Source organism: Tauraco erythrolophus, chromosome 22 (genome assembly GCF_009769465.1).
Source record: "Tauraco erythrolophus isolate bTauEry1 chromosome 22, bTauEry1.pri, whole genome shotgun sequence".
Lineage (NCBI taxonomy): Eukaryota > Metazoa > Chordata > Aves > Musophagiformes > Musophagidae > Tauraco > Tauraco erythrolophus.
In genome coordinates this window covers 634,804-658,264 of record NC_141486.1, presented here as the reverse complement: position 1 = coordinate 658,264, position 23,461 = coordinate 634,804, and the positions used below count along the sequence as shown (strand labels likewise).

General features: G+C 48.7%; 1 protein-coding gene across 1 annotated transcript in view; it reads left to right on the top strand.

The window, feature by feature from the left end:
- The window catches only part of EXD3 (exonuclease 3'-5' domain containing 3), a 331,172-nt gene that overhangs the window by 187,109 nt on the left and 120,602 nt on the right, over positions 1-23,461 (top strand). Inside the window, exons 18-20 of the mRNA XM_086625151.1 lie at positions 518-688; positions 7,380-7,433; positions 9,171-9,302. Coding sequence (XP_086481277.1) covers positions 518-688; positions 7,380-7,433; positions 9,171-9,302 — 357 coding nt within the window. The remainder of the gene's footprint in view (positions 1-517; positions 689-7,379; positions 7,434-9,170; positions 9,303-23,461) is intronic.

Sequence of the window (23,461 nt, the reverse complement as noted above, 5' to 3'; positions counted from 1 at the left end):
TAAACAGAATTCAGGCACTGCCTATTTTTAAACTTCCGAAGATAACAAAGCTGACGTGGTTGCTTTGTCTACCTGTTTCTCCCTCTGTCAGATCCCCTTCCCAAATCATAATTTTGGCACATGTATGTTAATTGCAGCCTAAGTTGATAGGGGAATAGCAGTCTTGAAGATGTGTTTCTGTGACTTCCTGGAAATGAACATCTGTGCAGAGCATAGAAGGCCAGGTTGGCATTTCTCCAGGGAAAGGCTGCAGATTGCCGGTTAGGGTGGCCAGTTGGCCGGTGAGTGAATGGCTAATTCAGAATTAGCCCCATCATGTTCTGCCTCCTGCCCAAGTGGTACGTGGGCGATGTGGAAAGGATGTGAAGGAGGAAATAGGAGCATGAAGGAAATTGTAATACAGGTGGTGTGGGACAGTTGGATTGGCCATGGCGGGTGAACGCAGGGAGGCAGAACACAGCCGTACTGGAAGTCAGCCTTCTCTTCTGCTGCTTACGGATCTCTTGCCTTTCTGTAGCAATGCAAAGGACCCAAAAAGGAGACCTCGTGTTCCCCTGCACCCATCTCCCCAAAGGAGTTCAGCGTGGTCTGCGATAACATGCTGCAAGGCCTCGGGCGCTATCTGCGCTGCCTTGGCGTAGATGTCCGGATGCTGGAGAATGAGGATGACCATAGGAAAGCTGCTGAGGTTAGTCATGTGTGTGTGTGTGTCTATCGCTCCATCTGCGCTCCCTGGGGGAGGCCTCCTGCTTTCTGAGTCGCTGCACCGGTTAGTCCGTTGTGCCGAACGGGCAGCGGGTCGGCAGGAGCTGCCCAGTGTGTGATTCCTGCCCTGTGCCCGTGCTGAGTCCTGGTTCTCTGGTTCAGTCCGAGAAGCTGTGCCATGTGGCAGCTGGTATTAGCTAGTCCCTATAGTGGTGTGGGAGCTTGGTTCTCCGTATCCAGGCGTGGGAGGTGAGCAGAGAGTGCTGTGATCTCGCACGATATTTGTGTTTGTTTGTGTCATTGACAACTGGGATGTTTCAAGTCATTAGAAGAACACAAGCTGAGTGTAAAGGTGTGACCTGCAGTCTCAAGTGTCTTTGATGGGGAGGTGGTGGTAGATTTATAACAAGACAAAAATCAGAAAGGAACCCAAAATTCACTTTGGTTTCTAATGGACTCTAGTTCAGGCTTACAGGGAAGGTATTTTCCTGCCTTGCACCTGGGTCAGTCGAGCAGAACCATAATCAAAAGATGGCTGTTCAATATGAAAGGGAAAGTTTCCATAATTGATTGCCATATAACGTCCTAGCTGGCTACCGCCTTGTGAGAGGACTCAAAGGTGCTCAGCCACAACTTGCAGTGAAATGTTTGGGAAAGGAAGAATCTCTAACATTCGTGGGGACAGTGAGCATTGATCTGACTCCCATGACAATTTTGACCCTCTGCCTCTCAGAGGAGAGACATGTGCTTCTTCATTTCAGACATACTTCTACTATGCCAGAGATGGAGATATCCAGCCCACACAGTGTGTTGCTATCAAATGTGCACGGATCACCCGGCCTGGTGCACAGGATGTTTCCTCTTCAGATGTCTGCTTGGCCTGAATCCTGGGCGGGCTCTGACTTCTGCAGAAATAATTAATATCTCGTCTCTGCCAAACTTGCACAAGTCATTTAAACAAACTAGTTCTCCCTGCCTCCCCCCAGAGCGTGGTCGCCGCTTCCCATCCTGATACCTTATCGTGCTATGGACAGGATGTTTTACATTGCTTTCTCTATGGTGACCGGACAAACATCCTTTCACTATCAAAAGCCCTTGGAGTGTTACTGTATTCCAGAGCCTTTGATCTGTGCTTGGATAATCAAAGATAAAAATAGGCTCCTCCCACCCTGCTTTATATCTGGCCAGTCCTCATTTAATGAAAGTTGCATGTCGACCACTCTATGCCTGAAAACTTGTAGATGTTATTGCAAAGGCCAGGAGAAAGGTTTGGATCCTGGTCACTGGCTACAAGACAGACAGTTTGGGCGTTGTCCCAACACGGTCTCAAACTGGTGTCACCAGGAACACGTAAGTGTGTGCAGAGTTAGTGTTTGTTCTTCATTAAAGTCATGTCACTAGAATGATTTATCAGTCATATTATACATCTCCTTGTGCCAAGAACTCCTGAATTGCCTGGCATTGGCTCCTTATTGTTCTTGTTCCTGTTGCTTGTTAAAGTGGCTTCAAGCATTGATAGGCAGATGGGTCTTGTCCTTCACCCTCTGTTATTTGAGTTCAGACTTAAAAGCCTGAGAGCTTCATAGGTTGTGCTTGGGCAGCGACAGATTTTATGTTTGGGTCTTTTTTTAGACTTCTGCATGTGGTAGTCATTGGTTTGAGAAACCTCATTCCCAGGCTAAACTTGAAGTCCGTGTCCTGTGTCCTGCTTCGTGTCGCGCTGCTATTATTGGCTAAATGTTTTGTCTTGGGCAAGAGTTGTCATGGCAAGTTTATCGTGCCAGATCTGCAATCGCAGACCTGCCGGCCCCTGAGAGCAGGACCTCCGACACCACGAGGCAGTGTATGCCCCTGTTTAGCTGCTGTGAGATGACACCAGTTTGCATTCTGTGTATTTAATGGTGCTGTTTAATTAGGACTTGACTGGAGAAGTGACTGATTAAAAGTTATCTGTCATAAGCGCAGGCACAGGAAATCTAAAAATGGAAAAATAGTAGAAATTCGTACTGAAAATTTCTCTGGTTAAATCTGCCCTGATGTTGAAGGCAAAGAGCTCACAGTCCATCCTTACAAGAACATTTTAGCCTCTGTTGATGAGCACCAGCCTCTCTGGGAAGAGCAGCTTCGTGTCCCAGTACAGGCACCGAGTCATTTTCCGAGCTGTCGCATTCGGTGGGGTGGCAGTGCCATCTTTACCGTGCCCCGTGTGTACCCTAGCTGCAGGAGCAAAATGCACGCAAGCGTTTGGCAAAGCAGGTGTGCAGCTGGGGATGAAGTTTGTGCCAGATGTGCTGGACGAGCACCTTTACCTGACTGGGAGCAGCCTGTGAACTGAGGGCCAGGGGGTTCACCATGTGCTTTCCCTGAAACGTGTCCTTGCCCGGCAGCGCTGCTGCAGTCCTGCACCTTGGGAGAAGGCCCTTCTGGAGGGCTTTGGGTAGTGGCCCAAGCCTGGTTCCCTGCTGTGTGCCAAAATGAGGACACTTCTCTTGGGAAGGACTGTATGCATCCAGCCATTCCTCACCAGGGGCTTCTGAGTCCATCCCAAGGTAAAGAACGACTCCATCTGGTAAAGAATGCGGAGGTTCCATCTCTCTTACGCAGCGTCCTTCTGTGCGTGCAGCTGCCGGTACCGGGGTAAGCTGCACTTTGCATTTGCACTTACTCCTATAAGCAACATCTTATTTCCAATTAATACATTTTTCTTTGCTTAAATCATGCCCTATGCCTGTTGTGTTTCTTGCTGGGTCTTCCAGCTTGTCTCCTGCAAACTTCTCTTTGCAGAGAATCTTAAACTTATCTTTTGGGCCTTCTAGATGGATAATTGGAAGGAGGTGGGAAGGTTTCAGTGGGTGTTCCTCTTCTATCTGCAATTTTGCAGAATCAGGTAGAGCAGTAGGATGCTTCTCGTACTAACCGTAAAGGATCACCCACCAGCCTGAAATGGCTACAGCAGATCTTGCAATATTGTACTTCAGGAGTGGAGCAGAAGCCTATAAGAAAATGTTTGTAGTTTCTTAAGTTACTAATTTCTAAGAAGAGACTTGGTAGAATCTCAGAGCCTCTTCAGTTGAGTTGTGGGTTGGTTTGGTTTATTTTTTTAATGGACTGTGCTCTTGGTCTTCAAAATCATCCTCTCTCTATAAATAATTTGCACGCTAAGGCAAACCTGGTGTCTTTTGAAGTATGATAATAACCAGAAGGCTGGTAGAACGGGCTTCCTGCAGCTCCCATGGTTTAGAAGGTTCCATTGCAAGGTTAAACCTACTCCCCCAAAACTCCAGGTGAGACGATGAGTCGGAGAGGAAGGCCAGGCTTGGATGGATCTCAGGAGCCAACTAGAGCAATATGCACCTGGATCTGAATTGCTCTGGACTGGTTTGGAGCCGTGGGATGCAAAGGAGACTTGTAATACTGCAGTGAGCAGAGCTTCATGTAATGGGGGAATCTAATCTCTCATCTCGTCTCAGCTTTGAATGGCTTTTTCCATATTTTTGATGTAAACCACATTCTTTGGGTTTGCTACTCTTTTCACCTCCCCACCAGTCTGTGGAGTGAATTCACGGAGCACAGATGAAGAACTGTCCTGCCTTTAAGATTAAGACTTTGCTTTTGATGTTTGGTTGGCAGGAGGAGAATGTCTGTCTTTGGAGACCTTGAAACAAATATGTCTACATTAAGGAACAAGATTGGGTCGATGGTTTTGATCTGGTACTTCAGGCCACATTAGGAAATCGTGCAATAACACTGTGCAATTTTCGGGTTTCAGGAATGCTGAAGTCTGGGGTTGAGATTCCAGCAGCACAGCGAGTGCTCGGCAGGGCTGGACCGAGAGTGTTCACAGCCATTAAGCTCTTGGTTTACTGTCTGTTTTAAAAGAACCTGAGGCAACAGGTTGAGGGCTTCAGGGTTGGGTCGAGATTCGTGATTCACTTCTCTAGTAGATCCTTCTCGCGGTGTTTTCCAGCGCACATCCCGGAACAGATGCTTTCCGTCCACTCCCTTTTTGTCTGAACTAGGACCTTGCTGGCCTCAGCGCAGGATCTCTGCTTCACCTCTGCAAGGGGGTCACAGCTTTTCCTGGGCTGGTGCCTCGCACAGGGAGCACTGCAGTTTGCCTCTTCAAGGACATGTAGCATCACCCAAGATGTGTCAGGCACGGGCTTGGCAAATTTTAAATTACAAATCTACAGCCTCGTGCTGCTGTTTCTTGAAACCATCTTTGGCCTTAATTCAGGATCCTTTGGGTTGTCAGGAATTGTCCTTCCGCTGGTGCTGGCTTCGAAACAGAGAGTCTCACTCTGCGCTCACTCGTCAGTTGTTGCCCCTCCAGGTCTCTCCTGTAGTAGTTCATCTGAGTCCGTCCAGCTCTGCAAGATGGAAGTTGGCGGAACAGACAGGCATGTTAAGGGTTAAGTAATAATACCAGGTTATTAGGGAGTGCTTTCTATGCAGAAGGTCTAAGCCTTTTCCAGAGGAAGTTGATATTATCTTTTTAATGGATTGTGAAACTGAGGCCAATGCCCTCTCTGCAGCACTTGGGATGGAGCACAAGTCCCTGACACCCATCCCAACACCACTCGGATGGTTCTTTTCCTTTTATTTGCATCTCTGAGCACACATCTCCCGGACGGTCCCAGTGCTACCCTCAATTATTTCTGTCAGAGGAAAAGGAGGAATTGTGCCCTTTTCTCCAGCACGTATCCTCCGTGGTGTCGGTCAGATGTGTGCTATCACATGGCTTCTCTGGCTCTGCGTGCTTCTCCCAGTCGTTGTTCCAGAGGTGGAAAAACATGCTGGAAGAGTTATTGCTTTTCTCCTTTTTATTTGATGTTCTTTGCCTGTCTCTGCAGAGCCATTTAGATAAGGGGATTTATCAAGCTTGAACTAATTAACCCTGGATGCAGGAAGTCAGAATGGAGTGTTCCAGCTGTAAAATCCTCAGACTTACTCTGAAGCACACATGGGTCTGAAGGAATTTTACATCTCTCTTCCCTTGTGGGCAAATCTCTAGGGTGAACTTTTGCTGTGGCCTTACTGGACTTCTCTCACCAGTGTGGCATGAGGGTGGCTGTTGGCAGGGCTGTTGGGAGCCCAGACTGCATGCAGCTCGGGGTGTCTGCTGCCGCTTCAAGGTTCCTGTTCCTGGAGGTTTGTTTTCCTTTAGTGAGGGAAAGGGTGGATTTTGATAGAAATCTGGTAATTTTGCCTGCAGAAAGATGCTTTAGAAGTTGTTGCCAATCGCTTTCACAGTGCAGAACTGGCAGCCAAAGAGTGACTTCATGAAAAAGAGAGGAAAGCTGCTACCTGGAAGGTCAAGATAGGAAAAAAAATGGTAGCTTAGTTGACTGCATGGGGAGTTTGTGCCTTCAGAGCCTTCTCCCTCTTGTTTCGTGTTGCCATAGGTCCGGTGGGTCTTGAGAGAACAGCTATCCAAGATAGAGTTTAAATATCTTTTTTTTTTTTTTTTTTGCTGTTCCCTGGCTGTGCTTGGTGTTGTCGGACTGTCTGGGAAGTGCAGCAGGACTCTGATCCCAAGTGTGTCCTCCTGCCAGGGTTAAAGAGTGATCCAGAGAGAGCTTCTGAAACTCTGATCCAGAAGAGAGCCCTCCATGACACACATCTGGAAACAGTGAAAAATACAAGAGCTTCCAGCAGAATCCAAGCCAGAGAAGAGGGATAACCTCATGCCTACCTCGAAGTGCCAATCTTTTGTCAGCGCTGGCAGAGCTGAAGTGCTGGTTCACGTGGGAATCCTTCAGTTGCTACGGCCATGAAACTGCTTCCCTCCTAGAGGAGGGGTGAAGGGGTGGGAGGGAGGGATGTCCTTTAATCGTACGAAAATCAGTCACACTTTCATCCTCGCGGAGAATTGCAGTTCCAGATTTAGTATCTCCTTTTGGCACCAACCCATTTGGAAGTGTCTCTTGCCCTGTTGCGAAGGTCAGAAGTGTGGGTAATGAGTCCCCTGACAGTTCAGCGCGGACCTTTCCCGTGAAGGACAAGACCCGTGATAAAAGCTCAGGGTTGCAAGTCAGGAGGTGATAAACTCCCATGGAGACATTCTGTGCAAAGGGTGCATAATTTCTGTGTGCCTGCCCTTGGGCTGCTGGGAGAGTAACACCACCTTATCTCTAAGGAACAGAGGGAGCATCGTTCTGTTAATGTCTGTGAAGTCTGCAGACACGTTTAGTGGTACGTTTTTTTTGCTGGAATTACCTGATTAGGTTATTTTTAACTTTCTCCCCTGTGCATTGCTGTGCGAGCAGAAGTGCTTGCTTCTTTGGGAACCAGACTGGGGGAATAGAAACAGTCTGGGTTAAGAGGCACAGAGAACAGATAGAAAGGTTTTTGATGGGATTATTTCAAGGTGGATCAGTTTTCTGAGCCATCTGCAGTGCAGATGCACAAGTAGCTTGTTCCAGCACATGTGAGGCTGGGGGGTACTGGCCGAGCGGGGACATGCAGCGAGTGAGCGATACCTGGAGCTGCCGTTGCTGCCAAGGGCATGTTGTAGAACCAGACCCAGATACTCTGGGCCCACCACGTGTCGACGCTGGGGAGGAAGACTCGACATTGCCAGTTCGTGTTCTCTCTGCTTCCACGGAAAGGAAAGCTCGAATCCAGTGGTAACTTCAGCCCATGTTCATTATGATTTTTACTGTTTTTTCCAGATTGCCCGACAGGAAGGAAGAGTCATTTTAACCTCTGGACTCCCGTACCAGACTGTAAGTGTTCAGAGCTTCTGGCATTTTTCTGGCATTGTATCATTGCGTGGTCTGGGATGCGCAGTGTAGAGAAGAGGAAAAGGCAGATGTGAAAGCAACAGCTGGCTTGGCTTTTTCATGTTTTCTGCACTAAAAACTACAGAAAGGCTCTTGAGAGGTTGGCTGGTCTGACTGACCGAAGCTCAGGGTGAAATTTCTTTTATCCTCAGCACTGCATCAGTGGGGAGAGCAATTGCTCTCCATTGGGGGCAGGGGGTGGAAATCAAGCCAAGCAATCCAGAACAAAGTGTTTCTGTTTGGCCTCACTGGCAGGTGAAAGGCAGCTCAATTCCCATGCTTTTTATCACAAAGATTCTTGTTTACTGACTGGCTCCACACTGACATAGTTTCAACACTTAAAGACGTTTCTTCAGGCTTGGAAGGAAGAGAATGGAAGGCACCAAGCACAGGTCCCAGTGGAAGCTGTAGAGGTTTTGTGTTCCTGTAGATACACAAAGAAACCAAAGCAAAACTCAACCTTACCCCCAGCACCAGATGTTCAGAGCCCTCCATGAGACACACTTCAAAACAAAGCGTTGGTGGGAATATACTGAACCTGTCAAGTCAGTGGTTGCAATGTTATGATCCCTGCTGCAGGTCCTTTGCACTTTGTTATTGGCAGAAAATGCATTTGGAAGACTGAAACTGTTCTGGATTACGCACACGAGCCAGAGTGCAGGACTTTTTGATTACAAGCTTTCCATATAAAAGCTCCCAACTACTTAAGTAGTTAATGGGAGTATTTGCAGAACGTACATTGCTGATTTCCTACGTAACAGCTGAGCATTGAAGAAAACTACCCCGATGATGGGACACTGTGAGGCAAGTGCAGCCGTGCCATGCTACAGGTTCCTTATCCAGACTGTGGTTCCTCGAGCCTACAGTTGATGTAATAGGTAATTCAGCATCCAGCATAATCGTATTTGGCAAAGCTTTAACTTCAAAGGGCTGTGTAGGAATTGCAAAAGGAAAGGAAAATAACTGCTTCTCGGTGTACAGTACTATCCTGGGAAATGTCTGCTTCCCTTTTGTTCCTTTGCCTTCGCATGCCCTACGAAAGGACAGCTCTGCTAGGCTCCTTTTCTTGCACGTGAGTTCCCACCTCGCTGTGAGTACTCATCATGTTCATAAAGACGTGTCTGGAACTTCCCAGTGCTTGTTCCCAGACACAAACTTCTCCGTTAAATGTGAAACAAACACCAAGGGACTGTCCACGTCAACCACTTCAAATTCGTTGGCCATCAGTGAGCTCCAGGTGAAACGGTCTATAAACTGGAAGGGTTGAAGTGGTAAAACTGTCGTTGGACGTCGTCTCCATCGTTGTGGATTTGCACACTGTGTGTGATCTGGCCAGGTTTCGTGTGAACACTGTGATTAAATTCTGTTTCCTCTCACTACCCCTGCCAGCACCACACCACCAAAATATAACTTGCAGGGGACTTGGGCAATCGTGTTTCTTAAATATATATAAAATGCTGCTGTGCTTCTGTGCTTCAGTAGTCTCAGAGCTATTGCAGCAGTGGCTGAGTGTTAAATTACCGATTGTGCTTGTTAGGTCAAAATTTAAACGGTGTAAACACATGCTAACTCCAAATATTATTTGTAACTAAAACCAAACCAAGAGTACTAGGAAAAAACCCACAGATGATGATGCCTGGAGTGCCTCATTTATTGTCTTTTACAACTTGTCTTTTGAAGCTGCAGTCCCAGGTTGCAGAAGGAAGGTGCTTCTCTGTGAACTGCTCAGAAAAGGCGAGAGAACAGGCCCTGCAGGTTCTGAAGCACTTCAACGTTCAAGTGTCCCTGGCAGATATCTTCAGCCGCTGCCAGGTAGGACGAGGCTTGTTTGAGTTAAAGTTCACCCTCGCTCGCCGTTCCGTGCACAGCAGATGCTGCTTCAGCTTTTTGGGTCTTGCACTCAGTGTCTTCTGCTTGGTTCCCAAGGTTTCTGCTTGAACTTTGGCAACGTCTTGCAAAGCTGTGAGGAGCTCTGGCTGTGCTAACATCCATCAGAAGTGTTGATGACTAAGTCAGAAGAGCAGAGGCACTGCATCTGCAGCTTTGCTAGAAACTCTGCTGTTTTTCTGATTTTTGGTACTTGGCATGTGTTTTGGCATTGACTATCACAGTTATAGTCTCTTTGTTGCTGTCTTCTCTGCCTAGGACACATGCTGGTTTAATTATAAACCGTGTTTAATTATGGCTCTGTGATTCTGATAACATTTAATTACTTTAATAGGAGGAATTTTTTTTTAGGACTGGTTTTTTTTTTTTTTCAGAAGCTATTAGGTTAATTCATGTCCATGCTAGTTGATGGCTCCAGATTGTGTTTGGCACTAGATATCTGTGGATTGTTGTTAAGAAGAGATTTTAATTGTGTTAGCTCAAATCTCCATCTCTTCCAATTTCACTCTTGTATTTGTTACAGTAACACGCTGAAACCTATCCCTTCAAAAACTGTAATATAAACTGACTTGCAGCTCCAACATCTCTCATCTTATCAGCGTTTAAAGAGAGAAAAAGAAGAAACTGCAAATCTGGCTAGAAAAGGAGCTTTCTCTTAGGAATAAACAAGCCAGCTGAACACTTCAGTGCAGTCTGGCTCAGTGCCTCGTGGTCGAGCTCGCGGGGTCTCCTGGCCTGGTGGAACTGCACAAGTGGTGTGGGAATAGCAATGACTTCTGAGCAAACACACCAGAGCATTTTCTAGACCTCTGCTTATAGCTGATGTCGGTTGTTGGAACTATATCTGTAACTTATGGAGAAAATGAGAGTTGTCCAGCTGTGCAGGTTGTCTAGGAGAGGAGAATGACGTAACGCCAGGCAGATTGGATCGACATAGTATGGGTTGATCTTAGTTCAGGATAAATGTGTATATTCAGATATAAGATACTGCGTTCAGTCTGGTGGTTTTATTGTTCCGAGGACAGATTACAGTTGTTAATAGTGGCACACTGGCTTCTTTACTATTAAAAAAAGACTTTAAAAAACCTTGTGGATTCTCTGACTCCCTGAGATCCCATAAAATAGCAGTGTTCTTCCTGATGGTTGTTGAAATACCACAGGAATGAGCATACACAGAAAAACCACGCTGCAGAAAACTGCACGATATCTGTAATAAATGCAGAAGCCTGTGCAGCGTATGATGTCAAACTGACCCCTTGCCCATGAGCTGGAGTCTGGAACTGTTTAACTCTACGGCTTTTTGGTACGTGCTGTCTTAGTTTACAATATAAATAGGGGTAATCAATCTGGCTAGGAATATATACTAAGTGTTCTCTTGCTTCCAGGAGAAATGCCTTCCCTGTAAATTGTGGTGGTGGAACAGCTGCATGTTTTACACTGCTAGGCATGGGAAGATGCTATTATTTGTCAAACCGCTCTGTGTTCTGAATCATATATTTACCTACGTTTAAGGCTTTGGCATTTTGGAGCTGATTTTGCTCAGCTGTCCTCTGCAGACAAGCTCTGCTAATACGATGCTGTTGCTCTCGAGGAGAATCCAGGCTTTCCCAGCTCCGTGTCTCCGGCGGACGCCCCGCCAGTTCCCCGGGGGTGCTGGGCCCCACGGCTCTCGCAGGTCTGCGCGCGGTGGGGAGAGCCGTGGGCAGCAGGTCGAGAAGGATCGTAGGGCGTAACTGCAGCCCATTGACTGCCCGCGTGAAACATGGCAAATCGCTGGTTTGAAGAGGGTGCCCTGGTGCCACGAGAGATCTCAGTGCTTTAGTTTTAAGTTCTTTCTAAAACATCTTATCCTCTGCAAACCTAACTGGGCTTAATTGGGATGGAGGTTAGATCTTTAAGCTGCTGAGCTGTGCCTTCCGTACTGCCTGCTCTGGTCTTTAACAGGGTTGCAGACCTCAGGGCTCGCAATGTGCCACCTCCTTGCAGAAGTGTGCTGCTGATGGGCGACCCAGGGTTTGCTGTCCCTGTAGCAGGGGAGCGCTGACGACGTGCGAGCCGGGGCCCCCAGAAACACCCAAGAGCTGCTGGGTGCCTGCTCGGCAGCGGGAGGAGGTTGGGGATACTCGTTGGTGACCCGGGCCGCTCTTCTTCCTCGCCTCCGCGGCGCTCGGCTTGCCGGAGCCCTGGGATGGGTTATCGGCTGCGGTCACCCGTTGTAGACAGGCGTTTTCTGTGTGTCACAGGAAGCAATGTGACATCCTGCCTGCCTGCCTCTGTCTCGTGGAGCGAGGGCTTGTTTTGTCTCTTGGGCTTCTGTTCTGTAAATGGTTGGAGTGAGTATGTCAGCAAATATTGTTGCTGTAACAATTAATGCGTGCAGTGCAGAGCACATGGGAAAAATAGGTCCCAATTCAGTGTTGTGCCCGAGATTGCTGTAAAATATGTTTCCTCAGCAGGGATGGATGGTCTCTCTCCTGCAGATACAAAGAATGGGTGCGCTTTGTAACCCTGCCAAAATACTGCCTTTTTCTCTTGAAACAATGGCAAATACCAGTTACCTCTGTCTGACTTCTAGCAGCAAGTGCAAGAAGAATTTCACCCATGGGCTTCCCAGCATTTCTGCTTTCAGTCGTGCTGGGCTTTGACTTGGTTGCTCCGGTTAAAGACTCCAGACATGGAGACTGCTGTTGTCTGCGTCAGTTATGGCCAGGTATGGTCTTCTCATGGCATGTGTCTCTCAAGTGCTGCAGCTTAAGGACTCTGGGATGGTCGTGGAGAAGCTGCCTGCACGCAGCAGCTTTAGCCAGGCCGAGTGTTGCCTTCAGTGAGGAACATTGTAGTGGAGCTGAGTGAAAATAAGATGAATTCTGTCTTCTGCTAACATGCAACTCACCCCTCCAAGAAGTCATACATTTCCTAGCCTTAAGATCTTTGAAATAAACCCATTCCCTGTATTTGAAATGCAAATGTCTTTTGTCTGTCACTTCTGCACACATTTGAATATCTTGTATACAGCTTTTCTTCCTTTCAGATATCCAAAAGCAGCTCCTTCAGAAAAGGGGTGATGTGAAATGCATGCTGGAGGGTGTTCTTACATGAGAAATTCAGCACATTGGACCCTTACACTAGTCAGGAAGATCTTTGTGGAGTTGTCAGGGGCTGTTGCAAGCAGCCTTAGGGTCAGCTACCAAACTGCCTTGAGTGGAAGATCAGTGCTCTTCTGCTCTTGACAACTTGGAGGAAGTTCTAACACAGAACGTGCATTTAGGAAAGAAAAACAAGCAAAACCTGCTAAAGAAGGTGGCCTGTTGGATGGCTACAGTTACAGATACAAACATCTGACACCTAGGTCATTTTATAGGGGAGTTGAAATTTGGCTTCTCTCACAGGTCCCTCTGTTCAAGGAGGTTATCTCCCACCCATCCCGGTGCCGCAGCCACCTCGCTCAGCTGCACGGGGCACACCTGCCTGCTTTGGCACCTGGGGTTGCCTGGTAGGACAGCAGGAGGACATGAACTCCATCAGTTCGTAAAGAAACACTTACAAATGAACACATTTGGCCAGATGTTACGTTGATGACTGGCTTGGCTTTTTCCATCTTGCTTTTCTGTGCGTCTGATTGAAGATCCATCTGAAGCAGGTGTAGGTGGCACCTACGGACCTGGCAGTGAGCACAGTGCCTCTTTGTTTTCTGCTCTCTTTCGCAGCGAGCCCGAGCTACCCAGGACATTCTGCTTCCCCTGGCTAAGGTATGGCGTCTGGCCTGGCCGACTCCTTGTCGGCGCGAAAACACTTGTGTCGGAGAAGATGAACTTGGGAAGGGCTGGCAGCCCTCGGCTGGGAGTAATGCCACTCTGCGTGGCACTGACAGGGTGAAGTTACAGTTTGAATGGTGATAAACTGAGGAGATGCACAGTGCAAATCGTTAGCTTTAAATCTTGGTATCGCCAGTGTTTGTCCCGACGGTTTGAAGGGAAACCAGCGTGTTCGGAGTCGTACGGGATCGCCAGTAAATTACTCCTGTTGTAGAACCTCGTCGTTAAAGGTTTATAACTCTGCTGTAAAATCATTGCTGGTCTGAGGCTCTGCAGGCAGGTTGGGAGCCAGGAGGGCCTGTCTGCCTTCAGAAAAGCTGAGCTGTGCTTCACTTGAACGCGTGACTGCTGCTCAGCTCCACTTGAGTCCAAAGCTTTGCTCCCGTGCAAGGGAGGGAGCGGGCAGGGGGCCCCGGGTCCTGCGGTGTGGCTGTGCCACCTCCTCGCCTCCCTCGGGCCGCTCTTTCCCTTCCCACCCTCTGTTTGACTTGACCCTTTAGCCCTTAAGCTGCCCGGGGCAGGGACGCTCTTTGAACAATACCTACCGCCACGGGAGCCTGGGCCCAGGTGAGGTTTCGAGGCTTTCCTGCAAGGAGAAATGATTGCAGTTATATCCCCTGCAAAAATAAATGTGCACAGGAAAAAAATCTCAGGCTCCAGCTGCCGTTTCTGCATCTGAACAGCCCTGCATTTATTATAGGATTATCTGCAAATTCAAATAGGTTGTCTCTTTCACTTCACTGAATGCTCTGATCCTAAATAAGCAAATTACATCACCTATTCTGATGTCCTGTTTAACTTATGACCTCAGCCTGAGCGCCGCAGGATGTGAGAGATAGCTGCTTTATTTCATTGTCTGGAGATCTGATATCTTCCCCCCCCTTCCCTGCTCTTTCAGTTTCAAAGCTGCTCACCCCGGCCTTTAGAAAGGTGTTAGCATGGGATTAGGAGTAGGCGGGGAGGAGGGGGGAGGAAGAGAGGAAACCACCATTTTTTTTTTGAAATTAGGTGCAAAAGTGTTCTAACAGTTGCAGCAAATGTTTCTGGTTTTTTGTGGTTAAGGTAACGAGTTTCATTGCTGCAAAGCTCATCATGTGCAAACTGATTTACGCAGAGGGAGCCCAGTATGGAGCAATCCATTTAGCAGGGACAAAGAAAAAGGCCTTATGATTAGATGAAAAACCCTGTGCTTGGGGCACTTTGCGAGAACCTTTGAAGCCAGCCTGGGAACTCTGGCAATATTAGTCGATAATTAGTAATATAGATCCCTCAAGCTGTCGTCTAGGTTGAAAATGTGCATGTCTCTCATGAGCCTCTGTCACACCAATCTGATCAGCAGGCTTTTTTGTTCCTTTTATGTGGGTTGCTCTGTCGGTCCAGATGATGATGAGAACTGCCAGACATCATCTTTCTCACTGACTTGTGAGCCGAGCAGCTATCTCCCTGCTCGAGCGGGTCATGGAAGTGGGACCAGGGCAGTTTTGTTTTGTGGTCACCTTTCCTGGCCTGAGCAACAGTCATTTTGTTCTTTTAAATGTAAGAGTCATCCTTCCCCGTGCGCAGTAAAAAAAACAGTAGAATTTAAAGGCTACGTATTTCATGAAATGTTTCTGCCGCAGCAGACAGCGAGGGATTTGCTTCAGGAGTTGCTTAGGACAAAAAGCATCTGCAGCTGAAATGGGGCTGAGGTGATCATCAAAGAATTCCGAAAATGTCAGTTCCCGAAGCCCACGTTTCAGCTTTTGAGATGCCTTCTGCTGACCTAGCATGACCTAGCATCGTGTCCCTGTTCACTTCCCTTCAGCCCTTGAAATCTCTTTGGAAAGGGCCGTGTTGCCGTCGAAGTGAAGAATTAAGAAGGGTCACGTGCGCTGGATTTTGTCGCCTTGGGAATGCTGAGAAAGAGAATATCGTTTTGAAACCCTCTGCGGTTTAATAAAAGGTTCATCCATAGGATGCAATTTGTCAGCGCGTACAGGTCAGGAAAACCTGTGATTAACAGCATCTGTGGTTTCCCCAGATGTGAGTTGGCTGCTGACTCCTCACCAGCCCAAACCGAAAACTCAGCCCTGTGCCTGCCCACGACGTGGGCTGTGATTTCTTGCTTCAGAGTGCGATTGTTCAACGCAAAGGGTAAGGCCCTCCTAATCTTTTTGTTTATCCTGGGCTTGGCAATTTAGATGTAATCTGCAAGTGGTGCTGCTGAGGCTGTGGCCAGGACGCACAGCTGGTATTATTCTGCCTCTACAGACGTGGTTGAGGGAGCGAACTGACCTCCAGAGGGATTTGTCCCGGCACTGCCCGAATGTGAGCGCTCACTCGTGAGCACCTGGGCCCGGCACGGCGGCGTTCCGCTCGCAGGGATGGAGCCCTTCTTGTTTGGAGCGGCTCTACGCGACGGTCCTTAAGTAGCATCAGGGTTCGTGATCATTTGCCGTGGCAAATCGTGCTCCTTTGGAGTCTCCGCTTGGGATTTTTAGGCGCTGATCTCAAAGGCTTTATGAACCGTAGTGAGAGCTCAGAGCGTCACCAGTGCGCGCAGGGACACGGCGACACGCCGCAGCAGCGTGCCCCGGTGCGGATCCCAGTGGGAGTCGAGCGAGTCCCAGCTCGCGGGCGCGAGGCAGGGGGTGGGCAGCACGCTGCCGTGCCGTGCACGACTCCGTACAGCACCAAGCCTGTAAAATTCCCGGCCTGGAGCTTGCTTAGCACTGCGCTGCTGTCCGTGGAAAGCTCGGAGCCCCCCAAAAAAAGAGCTCGCCTGGGCCTAATTCTCACCAGCGAGCCCGGAGAGTGCGGCCTGGTTCCCACAGACTGTACACTTCCCTGCCAAGATTTCAGTATCTTCAGAAACTCAGTGGAGCATGAAGGTCACAGCAAGGGAAGAATGACAGCCTGAGACTTTTTTCCCCCTTTCAGCAGCCCGGAGCAGACTGCTGTCTCTCTCGCATGTTGACTGTTTTCATAGGGTTGGCGTGAAGTTTATGTTTTACACAGACCGGTGGAAGGCAGATATGGGAACGCAGCAGATCAGCTGTGTTTCTTCAAGGAAGGCAGTCTCATGTTGCAGACTTTCTTTCTCCGTGTCTGCAAAAACTTGATTTCCAGTGAAATTTCCTTTACAGATCTTTGTCTTTAGGTTCTTTTTGTGGCAGTATGTGAGAGACTGTACCCAAGGTTTCGGTTTGTGTGTTTATTTCCTTTCTCTTGTTGTCACTTGCAAAGCTGCAGGCGGGAGGAAAAGCTGTTAATTTTTCACGGTGTTATGTATTCCAGTGCTCAAAATGATGATGCCAAATTAGCCATTAGAGGTCAAACCTCAACTGACAGCAAATTTTTTCTTCTGAGGAAGTCATCCTTATTCCTGGGAACCAGTTTTGTTCTCCTGTGCTAAATGCAAGAAAGGTATGAATGTGTGTTTTTTTTTCCTGGAGGGCAACACTAGCTGGAAAAATGCTGGTTTTAGCCAGTGGAAACAGCACAAGCAAACAACGATTGGCAGTGAAAACAGCACTTGTATTTAGACGAGCACAGAAAAGAAGACACAATGTAGTGCAGAGTAAATGTCCTTTTATACAGTTCTGTACAAGGCTTTTTCTTCCTCTCCTGGGTTTGGACAGATCGTGAAGTGCATTGGTCAGCAGTGATGCTGGTGCACTGGGAGAAAGTAATGAAAGGTCAGTGGGTGACAGTGATGGAGTGACTGTAAGGAAAGCGAAGAACTCTCTGGAGAAGGCAGTGACACAGCCATAACTCCCATGTGTCCCGAAGAAATCGTCCCCATGTTTTCTCTCAAATGTCATGAGAAAACAAGAGATTTGTAGCCAATTTAAGTTCTGTTGGTTTCCAGTCCCCTGTGCCTCCTGAGGTCAGAGTTCAGGGTATTGACTGTGTCAAGAAGTCAAAATTCCCATGTTTTATACACTGTGGAGTTTCTCCTCCTTTTTGACATTGGTGCCCTTATAATGCTCTTTGTTTGTATGTCATGGTAAGGATGGGATGTCCAACTCCTGGTGCTTGAATGGCTGTATATTTATACTGGTGGGTTCTCAGGATGATAATCCCACATATAAACCAGCAATGCAATTAGTGGGTCTCCTTATTTGAGAGCCCTTGTACATTAAACAACGTCATGTCAAAGCTGTTGTTTTCACAATGGAGTGACCAGCTTCATGAGTAGTTCAGGTGATGTGAATTGATTCGAACCCATCCAGAAGGCCTCCAGGCCTTTCTTTCCACTTCGTAGATCAAGATGATTGAATAGTGTCAGGTAGGAACCTTCTAAACAGCTCAGTGTGGGCCATCTTGTAGCGCAGGTAGTATCTCAGCAACGTTTCCCCAATTCCTCTTGAGAATCCCGCACAAAACCATCGTCCTGTTGTTGCAAATCCAATTAAATCCTGCTACATGCTTCTTGGGGAGTGAATGGTTTTGCAGCCATCCAAGAGTTGCAGTGTTTGCCTGGACAGCTGTTGATACCGGCAGCAGACCTTTGTTCCTTGGGAAGAACGTGTGATCTCTAGGCATTTTTGAAGCTTTCGTCTGAGTCAGCGTTTTACTCTGAGCTACACGTAGTTGTAGAATTTGCCAGATCTGTAATTGCTCGACAGCGTTTATCTGAAAACCTTCAGGCATTAAACTGTGTAACTGCCTGTTGGCATAAAGTGAACTATGTCTGTGGTGCACAGTGTGACTTGTACGAGATGCACCCTCCGCCAGCACCAGGTGTCTGTGGACCCTGTGGGATACGGCACGTGGTTCCCTTCTTCATCTACTGCTGCAAAGGCACTTTCAGCTAACGATGAAGGTGGGAAGCAGCATATGTAGGATTTGGGCTTTGCAGGAGGACTTTGTCCCCATAAGGTGCGCATGGTCTAAATGACTGACTTGATGTGAGAAGAGACCATTTTGTGTTTGTGTAAACCTTTTCATCCAAGGATCATACAGCGTTTCAGCAACGGAGACAGGTAAAGCAGTATCCTGGTGAAAAGAGAAATAGACAGCTTTTAAATGAGTTTCTCAATTCATATATTGTGTCGGTCCTGAAGATCATGATATTTTGTAGTTCTCTTGATGAAATACAGCTGTGTTGTGTGCTGCAAGCCCAAGGTAGGGCTTTGCTGACCTAGGCATGGATGCTGTCATTGAATCAGTCATTTTTAAAAGGCTCAGGATAAATTTTTCTCTCTCTTCCCCCAACAAGGCAATGGAATTTCCTTGGTAGCAGGAAGGTTTTTTATAGTGAGCTTGTCTGAGAGTGGGTAATCTGGGACAAAGTCTCCCAACGGCACAGAATTTTTTCTTCCAGAGGGCAGCCCGGTACTCTCCGGTTTCCTGACACCAGGAATGACAGCTTAGAGGGAGAATGACAGCGCAGGAGTTTTGGGAAAGGTGGAAAACATAACATTCAGGGCACGCTTCTTGTGAGTCATTATGTTTTCTCTGGACAAGTGGATTTAGGTGAGTTACCTGTCTGAATTCAAGATACACAGTGTGAGTTGATCATCCTTTTATTCAGAGAAGTGCTGGGAGAAGATGCAGGTGAAAGCCTGTTTTTCTCTCATCCCGAGTAACTTCTCCGTTCCCATCCACACCTCAGCTTTTCTCTTGGTGGGTTCTGGGGGAGCTACTCCTACTGAGGCATTTCAGTGAAGCAGGACAATATCATATGTTTAAGGTGAGCACAGCCAGGTTTATTTTCCTAACTGCCTCTTGAAATGACTGTGGTTACAATCAGATGTCTTGCAGCCAGGAGGGTGGCCCAGCACCCCTTGTCCCCTGCCCGCTTGTCCGTCCCTCGTGTTCGCAGCCCATGTTTGGGGAGGGGGCACGTGGGGAGCCAGATGTTGAGACTCATCTGGCTGAAGTGGGAGTTCCAATTTGCAGCTGGATCAGTGCTTTGTAGTCACAAGGGACTGTGGGAGGATGTTACGTCTCAGGTGTACCCATGGCATGGACCACTCCTGATCCTGGGGCAGTGTCCCTGCCTGGAGCCTGGGGCATGGCAGCGAGTATGGGTGTTCTGCAGGGGTGTGGGGAGACCACTGATCTCTGCAGCTGTTTGTTAGGGTTTTCATTTGGCTGTCCAAATTCATGGACTTCAGAGAAGGGGAGACCACTGAGCTGGGTCCTGCAGGAGGCAATGAGCTGGTGGTTGGAGAGAAGACAGTTGGTGACAGAGGAGTCGGAGGAGGAACACGGTTCCCTACAAACAAGGTCATGTGAATGGCTGTTTGGTGACAGGACGGAGTGATCGATGTGCAAGGATAATAGGTCACTGGGGAGTCAGCCTGAGAGCTGAAGCCTCTCAAAATGTGTGGGACATCGTGGAAAAGAAAGTTAAAAAGACATCAAGTAAAACCAGACAGCTTCTTGCACACCAGCCCGCCTTGCAGCTCTGGCTAGCGTGCTTCCCTTGGCTTAGCTTTGCCCGCTCCAGTTTCTGTCTATATACATGAACTGGGCACAGAAACGTCGTTGGCCTTTCCTTCTGTGCAGACGCTGACTTGTGCCGAAGGATTGAGCCTTGGCCCCCGGGAGTGAACCCATCCTGCGGCTGGGAGCAGCCCGTCCTCGCCCCGGCTGCCTTCTGCAGTTGGGCCGTTCCTCCCCTGAGCGGGGCCTTCCCTGGATCAGCGGCATTTCGTGGCATTTACTGGAGGGCTCAGATTACCCCAGTGAAAATAATCGGTTATGCAAAGTTACGCTGTTTAGATTGGGTTTCTTCTGTGTGGCCAGTGAGGTGTGAAAGTCAATCTGCTCCGCAGACCCTGAGGGCACTTTCTCTGTGCTGACTTGATATGATAGCTTCGGGGTTTGGCTGTCGGGGGAGAAGCTGGCCCTGGGTTTGGTTCAAAGGGACACAGACCACAGGTGGTTACAGTGGGACTGGGCTCATGAGCAACACCACGCTCCTAAATCTGGCCAGGGCTGAGCGAGTCCCAGCCTGGCAAAGCAAACCAGTCACCCAAGAGGAGGCAGCGAGGTTTGGGTCTCGCCAAGGTTGCGGAACCCTTCAGTGATCTCATCTGGGAGCAGGCTGGTGAGGCCAGGCTGTGGCTTCCTGCTGAATATTCTTGTTTATGGTTTTATCAGTGCACTTCACAGGCTCATCGTCATGGTCCATGCAGTAAACAACAATGTAATTAGTGAATTCTCATGGTTGGGAGAAGGACTTGTTGTCGCAGGGGTGTTTCACGGTATCCATCTTACACTTTTTTCATGATCGTCTTCCTTTTCTCCCTGATAGAACCACAGATTTGGAGTTTCAATGCAGAAAAGTCCCTGTGGACCAACAGCCCCTCCTGCCTCTTCCTGCCATGATTTCCGTGTCATTCCTCCACAGAGAGACACCAGCTCACTCCCAGTTTAAGCTGGTGTGTCAGCCAGTGGGAAGGCTGTGGGTAACCGAGGGGTTCAGGCTGAAACCCTGAACTAATGCACCAGTATGGCACTATACTGTCCATCTGTACGGTCACAGCACTGGCACGTAGCAGCCGTCATAAGGGGCTTACTGGTGTTTATGAGCGCTGGGGAACCTCAAGGTAGTCACATGAGGGATGGTCCAAGGGCTGCTGTCTTGGCCAGGTAAGGCAAACCCACTGTGATGGGAGCAGTATGGAAAAGCAGCACATGCATATTTAAATCAGTGTCAATTTATGCCGTCGCTGATCTGTGACTTACCGCGGTAACATTCATATTCAGCTTCAGTGCCAAAAACAATACTCGGCTGCTTTCTTACTTCTTAATGAAAAATACCTCTTTAGGGTTTCTTTGAAGTCCCCACCCCTGAAAATCCCCGCTATATTGTCATCATTGTTACTGTTAACAGCCCCTGCCAGTGTCGGGAGCCTTTCCTGACAGATAGCTCTGCGGGGGCTTTGTGCGACGCCTCAATTCAGCCCCATGCTATAGACAGTTTTAAATGGCTAATGACGGGCCTCCCAGGGGATTTCTGCCAAGCTCTCAAAGACCTCCCAGGTTTGAAAGTGGCAGGGTGTCCTTTTCCTGGGGCCAGCCGCAGGAGGAATGCACACAGTCAGATTCTCCTACCTAAGCTGCATCAGCCGAGTTATTTTTTCAGTTGCAAAGACTCATCCATGCGTATATAGCCGGTTGCTTAGCAGGAGGGAGATAGCTGTGTCCGTAGAGGACATGGAACAAATAGAGGAAAAGGGTTAGGTGGAAAGTATCCCCACTGGTTTGAGGCATTATTGCATTTTCACATTGAAAATAGCCTTTTTGAAAATGTGAAAGGCTTTGAAAATTTAAGCCGGGGTCTGTATCAGGGATACGACAAGACTCGTTCTTCCCCCGTGTGTAGCGGTGGTGCAGTGATACTTGTGGGTTGCAAACGGGAATGGGAATGATGGCTGGGCTCCTGCGTGCCGTTTTCGGAGGAGAGGCGTAAAACGCTTGAGGATCGCTGAAGATCTGTTGGAAACAGGACTGGGACGCTTATGCCATGATTTCATGGGAGTTTTAAGTCAGCGTAGGCGGGCACTGCTGCCAGGCGAAGCTGTGCCTCTCCTCTCACCTCTCCCCGACGCTGGTGCCTCTCTGAGCCCCCTTCGTCCCCACACAAGTGCTTGTTTAACAGCAGGGTCGCTGGATCAGGGAACTGATCCCGATTGAAACGGACCTGTCAAAACCAGATGGTTAATTTTACCCCAGCTCAGCTCCCCAGTCTGGTTCGTTCTGCAGCTGCCCAGATGTGCGGCCGCGCGGGAGGGGGGCAGGAGGACTCTGCCTCGGCTGTGTCAGCACGGGCTTACGCTGGCCACAGCCCTTGCGAGCCCGCAGCTGAACGAGCTCTGGCCAGCACTTCGGCAGCCCGTGGCCAAGTGAAGAGAATTTGGCCGGTGCCACGCAGCGTGCCAGGGAAGGGCTCACCGGGACGGGTGGCCTGTCCTCCGTGGCCGTCCGGTCTTGGCTCAGGAGATGAAACCTCAGCCTGCCTCAGCCCCACCCTGTTAATATCCATTAATTTTAGACCATTCTGGCAGTTCAAAATCTGGTTTGGTTCAAATTTGATCTTCAGCTTTATAAAGGGAGTGAGGTGGGCGCTTACTCCTGTGTAAACAGGAGTGGTACCATTGTGCTCAGCTCGCAGCTGGCGGGCACCTCGCCGCAGTTCTGCGTCGTGGCTGAGCACAGTTCACAGCTTCTGAGTGCGTGTCTCAATGTGTTCGAAGTGAAAAGGGCTCTTCCCAGTGATTAGCCAACAAATTTCCCAGTGGTTCATTGCTTGTGCTGCCAAATGCAACTAAATCTTTCCCCCTGCTAAAGGAATCAAAATTAATACGTGCTATTCTGTATTAAAATAATTTCTTTTTTTTTGTATTGAGGGGAAAAAACTGCTGTCTCTCAAAGTGATGCTGTGCCTTTAACTGGGCTACTGTTGTGCAGAGTAGTTGAAGCTTCATTTAGCCTGAATTAAAAACTTGGTGCCCGTTGCTGAAGAGAGGAAGCTGATGGTGGATGATTTACTCGGAATGCCCCACAGCGACGAGGTTATAAATGAAGAGAGGAAACACCAAGAGCACCGAGATCTGAACCAGAGGAAATGCACAAAGCCTCGAAGTGACCTTATGTAAATTCCTAATGATGAGACTTAATTGAACTCGTTTTTGCCAGAGATTGGAAAGATCAAAATAACGGCAGCCTTGAAATGCAAAAGGTCTCCAGATAATGCCCAGGACTGTGTGACTGCATACAGCCGAAAACTGCTGCGGGTTTGTGCCACCGGCCTGCCTGGCAGCCGGATGCCGGACCCGGTCTCGCTCCAGGAGCTGCGGTGCCCGAGAGCCCCGACCAGGGCAGCGGGGCTGCTCCAGGTGCGAAAGCATCGCCCAGTGTCTGCGTCCTGCCTTCCTGCCCTGTGTGGAAGCTGCCTCCACCTTAATGCTGGTTGTAAACTCTGTGTTTGGGCACCGAGTCCCAGGAAGCCTGGTGTGCCCCGGGATGCGGCTGGGAGAGCCGCCTGCGGAACCAGCTTGTGTCCTTAGCCCAGCTGCGCGGTGGCGAGCGCCCCAGTGCTCAGAGACAGAAATCCCAGTGAGGAGAAACAGAGCAGCTCTCGAGGGGTCACGGGGCTGTGCCCTTCTCGCTGAGGTTGGTTCCCAACGTGAAATAATGTGGGCATGTGTTCAGTGTGACAGTGTCGGAAACAGATACGGAGACTGTCAAGACCGAATTCCTGTGCTACTTCTAGAGCTCGAGGTTTTTTCCTCCATGTGTGTTCAGCTCTAGGATTTATTCTCCTCTTTC